The sequence below is a fragment of the Ranitomeya imitator genome, chromosome 6 (genome assembly GCF_032444005.1).
Source record: "Ranitomeya imitator isolate aRanImi1 chromosome 6, aRanImi1.pri, whole genome shotgun sequence".
In the NCBI taxonomy this organism is placed as follows: Eukaryota; Metazoa; Chordata; class Amphibia; order Anura; family Dendrobatidae; genus Ranitomeya; species Ranitomeya imitator.
Genome location: NC_091287.1, coordinates 492,519,368 through 492,534,076, shown reverse-complemented (window position 1 = coordinate 492,534,076; position 14,709 = coordinate 492,519,368). Strand labels below are relative to the sequence as shown.

Here is a 14,709-nt window from a genome sequence, read left to right as displayed (position 1 = left end):
AGCACCTGGGGGTTTAAAGTGCTCACTAGGCATCTAGATAAGTTCCTTGGGGGGTCTAGTTTCCAAAATGGGGTCACTTGTGGGGGAGCTCCAATGTTTAGGCACACAGGGGCTCTCCAAACGTGACCTGGTGTCCGCTAAAGAGTGGAGCCAATTTTTCATTCAAAAAGTCAAATGGCGCTCCTTCCCTTCCAAGCCCTGCCGTGCGCCCAAACAGTGGTTTACCCCCACATATGAGGTATCAGCGTACTCAGGACAAATTGGACAACAACTTTCGTGGTTCAGTTTCTCCTTTTACCATTGGGAAAATTAAAAAATTGTTGCTAAAAGATAATTTTTGTGACTAAAAAGTTAAATGTTCGTTTTTTCCTTCCATGTTGCTTCTGCTGCTGTGAAGCACCTGAAGGGTTAATAAACTTCTTGAATGTGGTTTTGAGCACCTTGAGGGGTGCATTTTTTAGAATGGTGTCACTTTTGGGTATTTTCAGCCACATAGACCCCTCAAACTGACTTCAAATGTGAGGTGGTCCCTAAATAAAATGGTTTTGTAAATTTCGTTGTAAAAATGAGAAATCGCTGGTCAAATTTTAACCCTTATAACTTCCTAGCAAAAAAAAATTTTGTTTCCAAAATTGTGCTGATGTAAAGTATACATGTGGGAAATGTTATTTATTAACTATTGTGTCACATAACTCTCTGGTTTAACAGAATAACAATTCAAAATGTGAAAATTGCGAAATTTTCGCCAAATTTCCGTTTTTATCACAAATAAACGCAGAATTTATTGCCCTAAATTTACCACTAACATGAAGCCCAATATGTCACGAAAAAACAATCTCAGAACCGCTAGGATCCGTTGAAGCGTTCCTGAGTTATTACCTCATAAAGGGACACTGGTCAGAATTGCAAAAAACGGCAAGGTCTTTAAGGTCAAAATAGGCTGGGTCATGAAGGGGTTAAAGGGAGTCTGTCAGCACCAAATGACTGTTCAAACCAAGCGCTCACACACCCGTTGCAACCTTGGTTAGGCCAAATGCTTCAGTAAACCCACTTTTTTTTTTTTCTATCTCCACCCTCCTCTTCAATGACTAACAGCTGCCAGTGGAGGGCACAGATGGATGTTAAACAAGTAGGTGGGAAGGTAGATGCCCCATGCCAATGAGAACACTACTGTTTAACCATTTTTAAGAATCCGAATACATGAACAGAAGTGCATTCGTTTCTATGCATTTTCCCTACATCTAGCAAGTGGGATGTAACTCACTTCACTTTCCTTATTTTACACTTCCACAGCAGATCACACCTACTTGGTCGTTGCTCTACAACTCATATATGTTGTACTCACTTTCTTTTTTTTTAAACTGGCATAAACCTATACACTTCTCTATACAGAGGCATCCTTCCAACAATATACACTGCACTGAATCTATTTATTTTTAACATAGGAGCCCATTCCTGATGAATGCCTATGCAGGGGCATACATCAGAAGCGCATGCTTCTAACTTTGTTTTTTTTTTTTGTTGTTGTTTAAATTGAAATTAAAGTGAATATTTGGCTTCGAGAAGCCCCTGTCTCATGGCGGCGGTTTGTTTAAAAACAATGTGCTCTACTCACCCTCAACTGGTTCAGCACAAGTCTCTGCCGCTGTAATTGCCTGCAGCGCTGGCATCACATCGACAGTGTTGCAGCCAATCAGTGAGCTCAGCCGCTTCCTGAGTTGATGGCAAGAGCCGCTGAGTGTATATATATTATACTGCAGCCCGGGGACGGGGTTTTTTTTTTTTTTTTTTTTTTAATAAAACCCGGAAAACCCCTTTTAAATAAATATATTTTTGGCTAGATTAATATTTGCAATGTGATTTAATTACAAATGTTGGACTACCACCTACTCTCTGTATCAGTGTATTACTGGCTGCAGAGTGAGCTAGCAGTGAATCTGTCAGTGAGTTCATTCTGGCAATAGAATCTATAACTCTTATCGCTCTTCTCCGGGCCTGTCATCCAAGTTGATTTATGACCATGTAAAAGTTGGATTTGGATGTGATCATAAATTGGCTTGGAAGGTCAAATATAAGTGTTAGTGACTCTCTATTATTATGAATATTCTTCTAGGGTCACTTATGACCACAACTAACTTTAATGTTCTAATAAATCAGCTGGGATGATGGGACAGGAGAAGAGAGATAAAGGTTACAGGTTAATTCACTCTGCAGCCAGTTATGTACCCAGATACACAGAGGCTGTAAAAGCCAAAAGGTTAACTATTTTTTTTTAAAAAATAAAACAGTTTTGCAAGATTTAGCCAAAAATACCTGTATCTCAGTACAAAATTGCCCCCAATAGTCGCAATGGTGAACCCGTTCTGACTGCTGCATTGACATTAGAAGAGCCCAGTATGTTTTATGCCATGTCTGTTGTGGCCACCAGGTGGCTCTGGCGCTCACACTTTCCAGCTGGGGTTTCCTACTCTCTCTGGCGTCTGCTCATTAACGTGCACTGATGTCACTGGAGAGTCGCTCTCTAATTATCAGTTTTCAAGGAAAAACTGTATGAGCTCAAATATACTGCACATATATGTATCCGCTATCACTTCAGTAAAAAAAAAAGTTTCTATTTCCATTCTATCATTTTTGGCAAACTAAGATCTGTCATTTTGGGCTTTTTGAAGGAGAAATTAGACTGCTCTGCTAACCCCTAAAACCAGCCTGATTCAGATAGCCCTAAAACCAGCCCCGTACCTTTTAACAATCTAGCTATTAGAATTTTAAAAAATTTGGTTCCAATTACGATCGGCGGCAAATATTGTTTTTTGCAATATTCGCCAAACACAGCCAAACGTCATTGGGGTCAGTGGGAGTAGAAATGACCGAATATGTTCGGAGTCAATAATCAATAAATTCGGCATACATAGGGTAACAATACAGCAAATTCAGATTCGATGACCGATTCTGAACATATTCGCTAAACTCTACTAGCTATCTCTTTTCCTGCAAATGATATTCATGTCATACTGGCCAAGAACAGTTGTAAGGCCGGGGTCACACTTGTGTGTGTGCAGTGCGAGAAACTCATGCATCAATACCCGGCACTGCCGCCAGGGGTTCCGACCGGAGCGTTCAGCTGCATAGAAATACATGCGGCCGCACACTCTGGTCCCGGAGTGACTCTGGAGACTCGCGCATTGCACACACAAGTGTGACCCCGGCATAAAAGTGGTTCTCTCAACTTCGTTTTTTTCTTTTTACTTCAGGAGCACCCTGTCTCTGACAAAGCAGAGCACTGGGAGCGGTGTGCTCCTGAAGTATCATGATCTGCTTAGCTAGGTAATCGGCCATTCTGAGACTGCAGCGGTGACCAGTCACATTTGCAACAAGTTGTACACTGTTAAGTTCAAAAATAAATCCCACATTCTTGAGAAAGGAGAGTTTATAATAGGAGGGAAATAGCAAAGTTGCTTGTTTTTATAGCATTATTCAATTTCAACCACATAAGAACTTGACAGCCCCAATAACATGTAACGCTTTTGGTGGAATCTTAAAACGTGTTTATAAAAGGCAGTAAAAAATGAGATATTTCATGGACAGAAGGGGTATTCACTTTTCTTTCTTATCTTCTGGTTATCCGTACACGGTTCATTAATTTTTCGCAAACTCAAAAAATGCTCTTTTTTTTGTCTTAACTTTTTTTCTTTTTTTGCAACTTTTAAAGCAGTTTGTTTCAAAAATTGCTACCAATTTGCAACGATAGCTGCCATACATAAGATCGCTGCCGAGTGGACTAGAGCACAATAGCTCTATCCTCACCTACTGTATCTTCACCCATCCCTTGTAGATTGTGAACCATCGCGGGCAGGGTCCTCTCTCCTCCTGTACCGGTTATGACTTGTATTGTTTAAGATTATTGTACTTGTTTTTATTATGTACAGTTAGGTCCATATATATTTGGACAGAGACAACATTTTTCTAATTTTGGTTATAGATATTACCACAATGAATTTTAAACAAAACAATTCGGATGCTGCTGAAGTTCAGACTTTTCGCTTTCATTTGAGGATATCCACATTAAAATCGGATGAAGGGTTTAGGAGTTTCAGCTCCTTAACATGTGCCACCCTGTTTTTAAAGGGACCAAAAGTAATTGGACAATTGACTCCAAGGCTATTTCATGGACAGGTGTGGGCAATCCCTTCGTTATGTCACTCTCAAGCAGATAAAAGGCCTGGAGTTGATTTGAGGTGTGGTGCTTGCATTTGGAAGGTTTTGCTGTGAAGTAAACATGCGGTCAAAGGAGCTCTCCATGCAGGTGAAACAAGCCATCCTTAAGCTGCGAAAACAGAAAAAACCCATCCGAGAAATTGCTACAATATTAGGAGTGGCAAAATCTACAGTTTGGTACATCCTGAGAAAGAAAGAAAGCACTGGTGAACTCATCAATGCAAAAAGACCTGGGCGCCCACAGAAGACAAGAGTGGTGGATGATCGCAGAATAATCTCCATGGTGAAGAGAAACCCCTTCACAACAGCCAACCAAGTGACCAACACTCTCCAGGAGGTCGGTGTATCAATATCCAGATCTACCATAGAGAGAAGACTGCATGAAAGTAAATACAGAGGGTTCACTGCACGGTGCAAGCCACTCATAGGCATCAAGAATAAGAAGGCTAGACTGGACTTTGCTAAAAAACATCTAAAAAAGCCATCACAGTTCTGGAAGAACATTCTTTGGACAGATGAAACCAAGATCAACCTCTACCAGAGTGATTGAAAGAGAAAAGTATGGCGAAGGCGTGGTACAGCTCATGATCCAAAGCATACCACATCATCTGTAAAACACGGCGGAGGCAGTGTGATGGCTTGGGCATGAATGGCTGCCAGTGGCACTGGGTCACTAGTGTTTTTTGATGATGTGACACAGGACAGAAGCAGCCGAATGAATTCTGAGGTATTCAGAGCCGCCATACTGTGTGCTCAGATCCAGCCAAATGCAGCCAAACTGATTGGTCGTCATTTCATACTACAGATGGACAATGACCCAAAACATAAAGCCAAAACAACCCAGGAGTTTATTAAAGCAAAGAAGTGGAATATTCTTGAATGGCCAAGTCAGTCACCTGATCTCAACCCAATTGAGCAGCATTTCACTTGTTAAACACTAAACTTCAGACAGAAAGGCCCACAAACAAACAGCAACTGAAAACCACCGCAGTGAAGGCCTGGCAGAGCATCAAAAAGGAGGAAACACAGCGTCTGGTGATGTCCAGGAGTCCAAGACTTCAGGCAGTCATTGCCAACAAAGGGTTTTCAACCAAGTACTAGAAACGAACATTTTATTTACAATTATTGAATCTGTCCAATTACGTTTTGTTCCTTTTAAAAACAGGGTGGCACATGTTAAGGAACTGAAACTCCTAAATCCTTCATCCAATTTTAATGTGGATACCCTCAAATGAAAGCTGAAAGTCTGAACTTCAACTGCATCTGAAATGTTTTGTTTAAAATTAATTGTGGTAATGTCTATAACCAAAATTAGAAAAATGTTGTCTCTGTCCAAATATATATGGACCTAACTGTATACCCCTCCTCACATGTAAAGCGCCATGGAATAAATGGCGCTATAACAATAAATAATATATTTAGGGGACTTTTCAAAAAGCCGCTACTGATAAATTAGCAAAAACATCTGGAAACTATTACGTCTGTCCACAATGGCAACCATTACAAGAAACTAGAACATAAATAAAGTAGACTTAAAGCAAAGGTCAAAATTAAAAAGCTGCAAAACACTAAAGACTCAAGAAAAAAACAAGCGCAAATGCAGTAATGAATAGGGCCCCTTTGTAACTTGAATTTATCTGAAAAAGGTTGAAACCACTTCAAGACCTGTTTTATACTGGCTCTACAGTCCATCATTAAACTGCATGTTGGTAGCGCCATTGTATTTTACATTTTTTTTTCACTTCTGGACAGTTCGACTGGTCTCTTGGTTGTCTGAGCCGATCGACCTCCACAATAGCTCGAGATGATCTCCTTTACCCCATTGTTGATATAATTAAGGTTAACTTCACATTTAATAAATGGCTGCGCGTGCGCGGGAGGGAAGGGGCTGCGCGTGCGCGGGAGGGAAGGGGCTGCGCATGCGCGGGAGGGAAGGGGCTGCGCGTGCGCGGGAGGGAAGGGGCTGCGCGTGCCCGGGAGGGAAGGGACTGCGCGTGCCCGGGAGGGAAGGGGCTGCGCGTGCCCGGTAGCGGCTTTCCTAGAGAACCCAGTAGCACTCAGCTGAGCTTTCCTGTGCCATGGTAGCAGACCATCTTCGTGGTGGGAACATTGCTTTCTACTTTCAAATTTAGCATCTGTTGCCAACTTGCTTTGAGCTTTCTGATGACGGACTGCATAACAGCACATTACTGAAACCGTTCTTGGCAAGAAGTGCCGGGGCATAATTTACAGGAATACTTTGCTGGAACGAAAAAATAACAATGCACATTGACTCTCCTCTCTGAGACTTGCAGTATCCATTTATTACTGCACTTAACAAATGACAGCATTGGCTAAATCTTAAGTTATCAACCGATCCACCAATGTTGTGCAGTACAGCGGATGTCACGGGAGTACCGTGGCAGAGGGTTGTTTCCTCTGTTTCAGGGGTCGGAAGATCATAGCGTTTGTGTACAAGCATGCATGCACTGATTAGATCTGCTTTGCTTTCCAGTTAGCTATGCAGATTGCCTATGTTCTTTGGTTGGATTAAACTCCTCTCCTAAAGCCTTTCATCCTGAGTTATCTCAGCTGTTCTTACTCTCTCCACTCCCCTCTGATATAAGTACTCACCTCTTAGCTGACCTAGTTGCCAGTGATAGCTTGCTATATCTTGGAATTGGTTTGGAGCTGTGAGCCGCGGAAAGAGAAGTCGTCTAGAAATCATCTCCGGAGTTTGCTGTTCGGAAGTTTCTTTTGTTATCGTTCTCCTTATCTTCCTTTTGGTTTGCTTTTCTTTCCTCTCCCTTTTCTCTACCATTCCTTTAGTCTGTGTGTGCTGAGAGTGGTTGCTGTTTCTTTACCCTTGTCAGTTTCTCCTTGTCAGTATTGCAGAACATGACTAGCGCTCCTGCTGCCTTAGGCTAGGTTCACATTGCGTTAATGGGTTAACGCTAGCGGACCCCGTTACATGGCGAAATTGTCGCAATTAACGCCATGCAACGGATCCGTTAGCACACCCATTGACGGCAATGTGCTAACGGATCTCTAGCGCATGGCATTTTCGGCACGCGCTAGCGATGTCCCGTTAGTTTCAGACGGACCGCGGACGCTGCTTGCAGCGTCCGAGGTCCGTTCCTCGCTAGCGCAGATCGGGTATCTGCACTAGCGGGATCGGCAAACGCGATCCCTTTCCGGACATTGCGTTAGCGCAGTCTGTAGCGCTTTGCGCTAAACGGACTGCCCTAACGCAATGTGAACCTAGCCTAATGCATTAGCAAGGGCTGTGCTTACTGCACAGGGTGAAAGAACCCGTCTAGGGACGGCGGGGAGCTCAGGGTTGCGCAGAGCGAGATTCAGGGGTGGCTCTCTAATCCTTCCCTAGTTGCAGTTCTTCCCTTCCCCGTCTGGCTCTTTGGTGGAGCATGACAGCGGCATGTCATTTTTACATATTGAGACAAGATAAAGAAAACTGTACAAAGCACAAAGAGAGGAGAATGTGTCCTGTTTGGGCCAGTTATTCAGACATCTGTTTTTTTTTGTTTTTTGTTTTTTTAATCTTTCATGGGGATTGGGGAAGAGGTCTAAAGGTACCGTCACACTCAGCGACGCTGCAGCGATATAGACAACGAGCTGATCGCTGCGGCGTCGCTGTTTAGGTCGCTGTAGAGACGTCAAACACAGCAGCTCCAGAACGATGCAGGAGCGATCCAGTGACGTAACGGCGACTCACTTATCGTTGTAGCTGGTTGTTAGTTCCATGTAAAACATTGCTGGCATCGTTGCTTTTGATGTCAAACACGACGATACACGCCGACCTGGCGACCAAATAAAGTTCTGGACTTCTAGCTCCGACCAGCGATATCACAGCGGGATCCTGATCGCTGCTGCGTGTCAAACACAACGAGATCGCTATCCAGGACACTGCAACGTCACGGATCGTTGACGTTCTCGTTGTAAAGTTGCTGAGTGTGAAGGTACCTTTAAACTGAGGTTGAGGTTTCAGCAAAAAGTTGGATTTCATTTTTTGATCCATGTGCCCACTTTTACCATTACTGTGTCATTCTTTATGCAAAAAAAAAAATTCCAGACTTCTTTCCATTAAACAGTAAAATCTGGACCTATTGATTTGAATGGACGAGTTTGACCCCTGACTGATGAAAACAGACATGTCTCAGATCTCTTGTTTATTGCAGACATTTGGTCCCCCCAAAAAAAACAATCACTTGTGAACTGTGCCATAGACTAAATACGTTTCTTTTTATGAAATGGGTCATTGGATGATGAGCTGAATATGAGGGGTCCTGTTGCTAGGATCGGATACCAATGATCAATTGTAATCTGTGGGAGGATCTAGCAGAAAATGTTACATTCCACCAACAAAGCATTACAATATGTAATGCACATGTTATGACTTGCATGTGGATATATTTTTTACCTCTTTGTCTCCAGCAGGAGTACATCGCTTCACTGTCTCCTGACTTCCTGCTTGCTTGAATGACCGTGCACTCCTGCTTGAATGACCGTGCGCTCCTGCTTGAATGACCGTGCGCTCCTGCTTGAATGACCGTGCGCTCCTGCTTGAATGACCGTGCGCTCCTGCTTGAATGACCGTGCGCTCCTGCTTGAATGACCGTGCGCTCCTGCTTGAATGACCGTTCAGGCCAGCAGCATAGTCTTGCCGCTGAACCGAACTGTGCACTCGGGATGCTACTGTAAGAGGCAGCTTTAATTTTGCAGCATCACAGGAGTTGAGTTTCACACAAACTAACCGGGTTTTATTAGCTAATAGTGCAATCAAGCCATCTGGCTATCTTCAGAGCAGCACTTACAAGCCCTGTTGCAAAGAGCTTATAAGCACTGCATATGTTCACCGCTGTTGCTAGACTGCAGAGGTGGCCGACAACCTAGACAACAAGCTATAAAAATCACTTGGCGGTTGGAAACCGAGAGTATTTTTAATAGCAAATAATTTGCAAAGTTGCTTGTTATAATGTGCACAACAAATGACAAATCCAAGGCAAGATCCCAGCGACTTAGCTCTGCGCTCCAAGACTGATCGATCTGTGTGTATAGGGGGGACCTGTCTGTCTAGGAGAGATTGCCGGGCTCCTGCCTTACACCAGGATTAGTCATCCGACACATAGTACCCGACCGGCTTTTCAAACTGTGTAAGTTAATCGTACGCTGTTGCAATTGTACTGTGGTTTGGGCAGCATTAAAGGGCTTTTCCCATGAACAAAGTACATTTTGATTAATAAAGCTTGGAATAATAATAATTTCCACAATTGGATGTGTTTTAAAAAGAATGTTCTTACCTCTTGGATAAACCTCTTGCATTCCTCACCATAGCTGCAGGATATAAAATAGTGTTTAGGTTCATATCTGTCAAAATTGGCATGCCGAGTGACGTTATAATCCAATATCCAGTTCTAGTCTTTCTAATGGGTTGCAGATGTATGAACGGCCGTGTGCTGACGTGTCTTTTTTTTGTTTCTTGCAGCGCTATGGAAAGTCATTCTCTTTTGAATCCAAACCTTCAACAGGGAGAAGGAGTCCTGTCCAGTTTCCGCACCACCTGGCAGGAATTTGTGGAGGATCTTGGATTTTGGAGAGTCCTCCTCCTTCTCATTGTCATTGCCCTACTTTCCCTGGGCATTGCATATTATGTCAGCGGGGTGCTGCCATTTGTGGAGAATCAGCCCGAACTCGTTCACTAGACGAGGAGCCGAGGTTGCTCGCGAGTCCAGCTTCTCGCTCCGTTCCGGTGCAGCGCTGACTTTGGGTGCTGTGCTTTTGGACTGAACCACTTCTCGTCACCCCACTTCTCATTACATGATGGGACATTATCCAAAGGTCTGGAAAGGTTTCTCCATATTGAAGGACATAGGACATTCTCTATTTTACCATGCATTAGATGGAACAAGACTATAGTTAAGTCTCACAACCGTTTCCTATTTATATGGAGGATTTCTTATTCCTTTGGCTTCGGACGGACGGCCTTGTAGAAGATGATCACGGTTCTCGATGGATTTTATTAACATTTCGTTCCCTCTTACCGTGTTTGGTCTAATAACCTGAAGTGTTACTTTATTCGTTTTCATGTATTATTTTCCTATTAAATGTTGGTTTTGTCACATAATATTACATGATCGCCACTTATTGGAATATTTACCAGTTGTATCCATACAGGCTTACCGCCATGGCTGTTGAGTTGGTAACCAAACTTCCATTCCCCTACTACTTTATTTTCCAACACTTTGACCTGAGGCTTAACAGGGTTGTCTCTAAACAGCATATCCTCTATCCACCGGCTAGGTGATAAATGTATGATTGCAGGGTTCCAGCTGCTGAGACCCCGATAAATCTCGAGAATGTGAGGCCCATATTCATAAATTTGAATTAAACAGTAGTGAGCATGTGCGATCACCGCAACTACAGAAGTTATTGGTGCAGTGGTCGCACATGCTCTCTACTGCTCCATTCACACAGAGGATTTGGGGTAATTATTCAGTGGGTTTTGATCACCCATTATCATTTATCCTGTTGATAACTTACATCACTTATGAGCCAATTTTAAATAGACTTTGTACTTCCCACCCCAAGTTCCTTCTACTCCGTTTCTAAATCGGAGCTCATAGATAAATAGAATTCCCACTAAGGGGCCAATTCAACAAGGTTTTTGGTGTAAAATAACTTAGTCACAAACTTTTTGCGCAAAAATGTTTTGACTTTTGGTATTTTCACGCTAGACCCAGGCAGCTCCTCCAAAGTGGACGTGACCTAGCAGCCCCTGCTCTCTGAACTCGTCTAAAGTTACGTCGTTTTAGTGGCTTGACTTACACCAGAAACATTACTCCAGTCCCTGACTAGAGAAGCATCTCTGGAGGTTCACGCCACTGAGGAGATGATCTGAATTCATTAGGCGGCGTGCGCCTCTTAAGGAATTAGGCACATATTACCCCACCACGCCTCTTTATTAATACTAGCACATATAAAGTCCTTCTTAATGTATCAGCTCCGATTGGGGTGGATCCATGCAGTCAGACCCTCAAAAAATTGATCATCTGACCTGTGCATAGGTAATAAGTAGTATCATGATGATTTAAGCATTGATGTGCCAAATGTAACACTGGCTCATGGTGTATGGTAGATTTGGTGCATCTTTAGAAATGTTAGTTCCACTTTATGCCACCTTTTGGTTAACTTAATTTATACCAATGTTTTTGCAGCAAAATGTTGCTTTCCATTAGTGATGAGCGCACGTGATTGGATAAGGTGTTATCCGAACATGCTCGGGTACTAATCGAGTGCCTTCCGTGTGCTCGAATAATATGTTTGAGTCCCCGCAGCTGCATGTCTCTCCTCTGTTCGACAGCCGCAACACATGCAGGGATTGTCTAACAGCTGTGAGACAAGTAACTGCGGGGACTCGTACGTGTTTTTCAAGTGCGCCAAAGACACTCAGTTAGCACCCGAGCATGCTCAGATAACATCACATATGAGCACGTACGCTCATCACTAGTCTCAATTTACCCCCCAAAAAATGTGGCGGATTTTGATCAGTTAATCTGCCCAACTATGTAAAGTTGGAGCAGCTGGTAATTCCTAATATTTCCACTGACTATACTAAACTATTTCTGAAACATTTTTTTTTTTTTTTTACTTAGGCTGCCATCACACGTTCAGTATTTGGTCAGTATTTTACATCAGTATTTGTAAGCCAAAACCAGGAGTGGGTGATAAATACAGAAGTGGTGACGTGTTTCTATTATACTTTTCCTCTGATTGTTCCACTCCTGGTTTTGGCTACAAATACAGATGTAAAATACTGACCAAATACTGCTAGTGTGACGGCAGCCTTACTGGTAACAGACCGTGTTTTTTGTACATAGATACTATATACTGCAGTGTTTATTGTAATGTATATACACATTGTCACTTTCTGCTTTTCATCCATTGTGTGTTTCTTTTTGATTCTCAAATGTGTGTTATTTTTCTTTATTTACAAAAAAAACAAGGAATTTTTTTTTAAATTTGGACCATTAACTTCAAGGACAAATCTACTGTCAATGTATTATTGTAAGGCTGCCTATTCATATATCATGCATAAAAAAAATTGATTTCTTTAGATCACTTTTAAAGGGAAAGTGGTTTGATTGGTCAAACAGTTTTTATGCATTAAGTCCAGTAATAGTTTTGTGGAAGGCTCAGGGTATGTGCACACGATGCAGATTTTGCTGCGGATGGAGTTTCCCATGAGTTTACAGTACAATGTAAACCTATGGGAAACTAAATCCGCAGTGCACATGCTGCGGAAAAAAACGCGCAGAAACCCAGCTTTTTATTTTCCTCAGCATGTCAATTCTATGTGCGGAATCCGCAGCGTTTTTACACCTGCTCCAATAGAAAACTGCAGATGTAAAACCGCAGCGGAATCCGCAACAGAAACCACGATAAATCCGCAGGAAAAACCGCAGCGGTTTTGCACTGCGGATTTATCAAATCCGCTGTGGAAAAATCTGCAGAGAAGCTTTCTACGTGTGCACATACCCTTGGAGTGTGTGGCGAGCCTTACTACTTACCGTAATCATATTTAATGGTGCCTACATAGAAGGTAAAATGCATCAGTATAATAATGATTTGATATACGGTAACTCTGTAGATAACAGTTTGTCTATGTCTGAGCTGAATTAAATAACTGATTCAAATTTGTGGGTGGTTTCTGGTGGTGATGATGTTTTCTTCCTCTTCCCGGTGTGTTGGTGACTTGATGGAGCGGCTGGCTGAGATGTTCAGTTCCTTAGAGAAGCTGCCCCTTCCCTGACACTGCAGATACAAAGATGTGGCCGACTAATATCAGTGACCTCCTTCAGCAGGATAATGTTCCGAACCACAAATACTCTTCATATGTAGTTGGAGGAACACGATGATGCGTTCACAGTGATGGACTGGCCTCCAATTTCCCCAGACCTCAATGTAATCAAGCTTCTGAGTCATGTGCTGGAAAAAGAAGCCCAAAACATGGAGGTCACCTTTCACAGTGTACATGTCCACCATTCATACAGTTTTTGTTTTTTGTCTGATACCAGAGGACACCTTCAGAAGTCTCCTAGTATCCATGCCTTATTTTGGTGGCACATAGCAGACATACAGTTGTGGCAAAAGTATTGACACCCCTGTAATTCTGTCAAATAATACTCCGTTTCTTCCTGAAAATGATTGCGAACACAAATTCTTTGGTATTATTATCTTCGTTTAATTTGTCTTAAATTAAAAAAAAAAAACACAAAAAGAATTGTCCTAAAGCCAAATTGGATATAATTCCTCACCAAACATAAAAAAGGGGGTGGACAAAAATATTGGCACTGTTCGAAAAATCATGTGATGCTTCTCTAATTTGTGTAATTAGCAGCACCTGTAACTTACCTGTGGCACCTAACAGGTGTTGGCAATAACTAAATCACACTTGCAGCCAGTTGACATGGATTAAAGATGACTCAACCTGTGTCCTTGCATGTACCACATTGAGCATGGAGAAAAGAAAGAAGACCAAAGAACTGTCTGAGGACTTGAGAAGCCAAATTGTGAGGAAGCATGAGCAATCTCAAGGCTACAAGTCCATCTCCAAAGACCTGAATGTTCCAGTGCCTACCATGCGCAGTGTCATCAAGAAGTTTAAAGCCCATGGCACTGTGTGTTAGGTGTCGAGTTCCCGCCTCTGCACAGGGGGAATCTCGAACCATCTCCGCTGCGGTGTCCCATTCTTCTCCAGCCGCAGTGGAGTCTGCTCAGCGGAGACGTCGGTCCCAGCGTCTAGCTCAGGCTGATGGGCGGCACGGTGGTTAGCACAGCAGCCTTGCAGCGCTGGAGTCCTGGGTTCAAACCCCACTAAGGACAACATCTGCAAAGAGTTTGTATGTTCTCTCCGTGTTTGCGTGGGTTTCCTCCGGGCACTCCGGTTTCCTCCCACATTCCAAAGACATACTGATAGGGAATTTAGATTGTGAGCCCCATCGGGGACAGTGATGATAATGTGTGCAAAATGTAAAGCGCTACGGAATATGTTAGCGCTATATAAAAAATAAAGATTATTATTATTATACTAGACGACTGCTGCTTTTCCAGCTTCTGCCATTGTAGCCAGTCCTGGGCAGCGGCGAGCAGACGTGTTTGGGACTAAGTCCTGCTCTTCCCTGTTTGAGCATGCCCAGGGCAAAATCTCTCGTTGGAGATCAAGGGTCACATGCTTAGATACTGCAGCAAATCCCATTGGTCCTTTTAGGAAGGTCCTGAAGGTGTTCTTCTTCTGTGGCTGACTCCCATTGGTCCTTCTGGGAAGGTCCTGTTCTTGCTGCAGCTATAAAAGGTTTGCATGGCTGCAAGGCCATGCGCTAGTGTACATTTGGAATCGTGTGTGTGTGTTGATGAGTGCAAGTCGTTCTTTAAAATCCCCTCCCTTGTGTATGACTTCGCAAAAGGTGGATGCTTGCTGTCTAGCGCACGATTAAGCTG

At 42.9% G+C, this 14,709-nt stretch overlaps 1 protein-coding gene across 3 annotated transcripts in view; it reads left to right on the top strand.

Annotated features, from left to right (window-relative positions):
- The window catches only part of ANKRD46 (ankyrin repeat domain 46), a 43,591-nt gene extending 30,682 nt beyond the window's left edge, over window positions 1-12,909 (top strand). For all 3 annotated transcript variants that reach the window (XM_069731656.1, XM_069731654.1, XM_069731653.1), the window contains exon 4: window positions 9,698-12,909. In XM_069731656.1, the coding sequence (XP_069587757.1) occupies window positions 9,698-9,914 (217 nt within the window). In that variant the 3' untranslated portion in view covers window positions 9,915-12,909. The remainder of the gene's footprint in view (window positions 1-9,697) is intronic.
- Window positions 12,910-14,709: the final 1,800 nt, after the last annotated feature.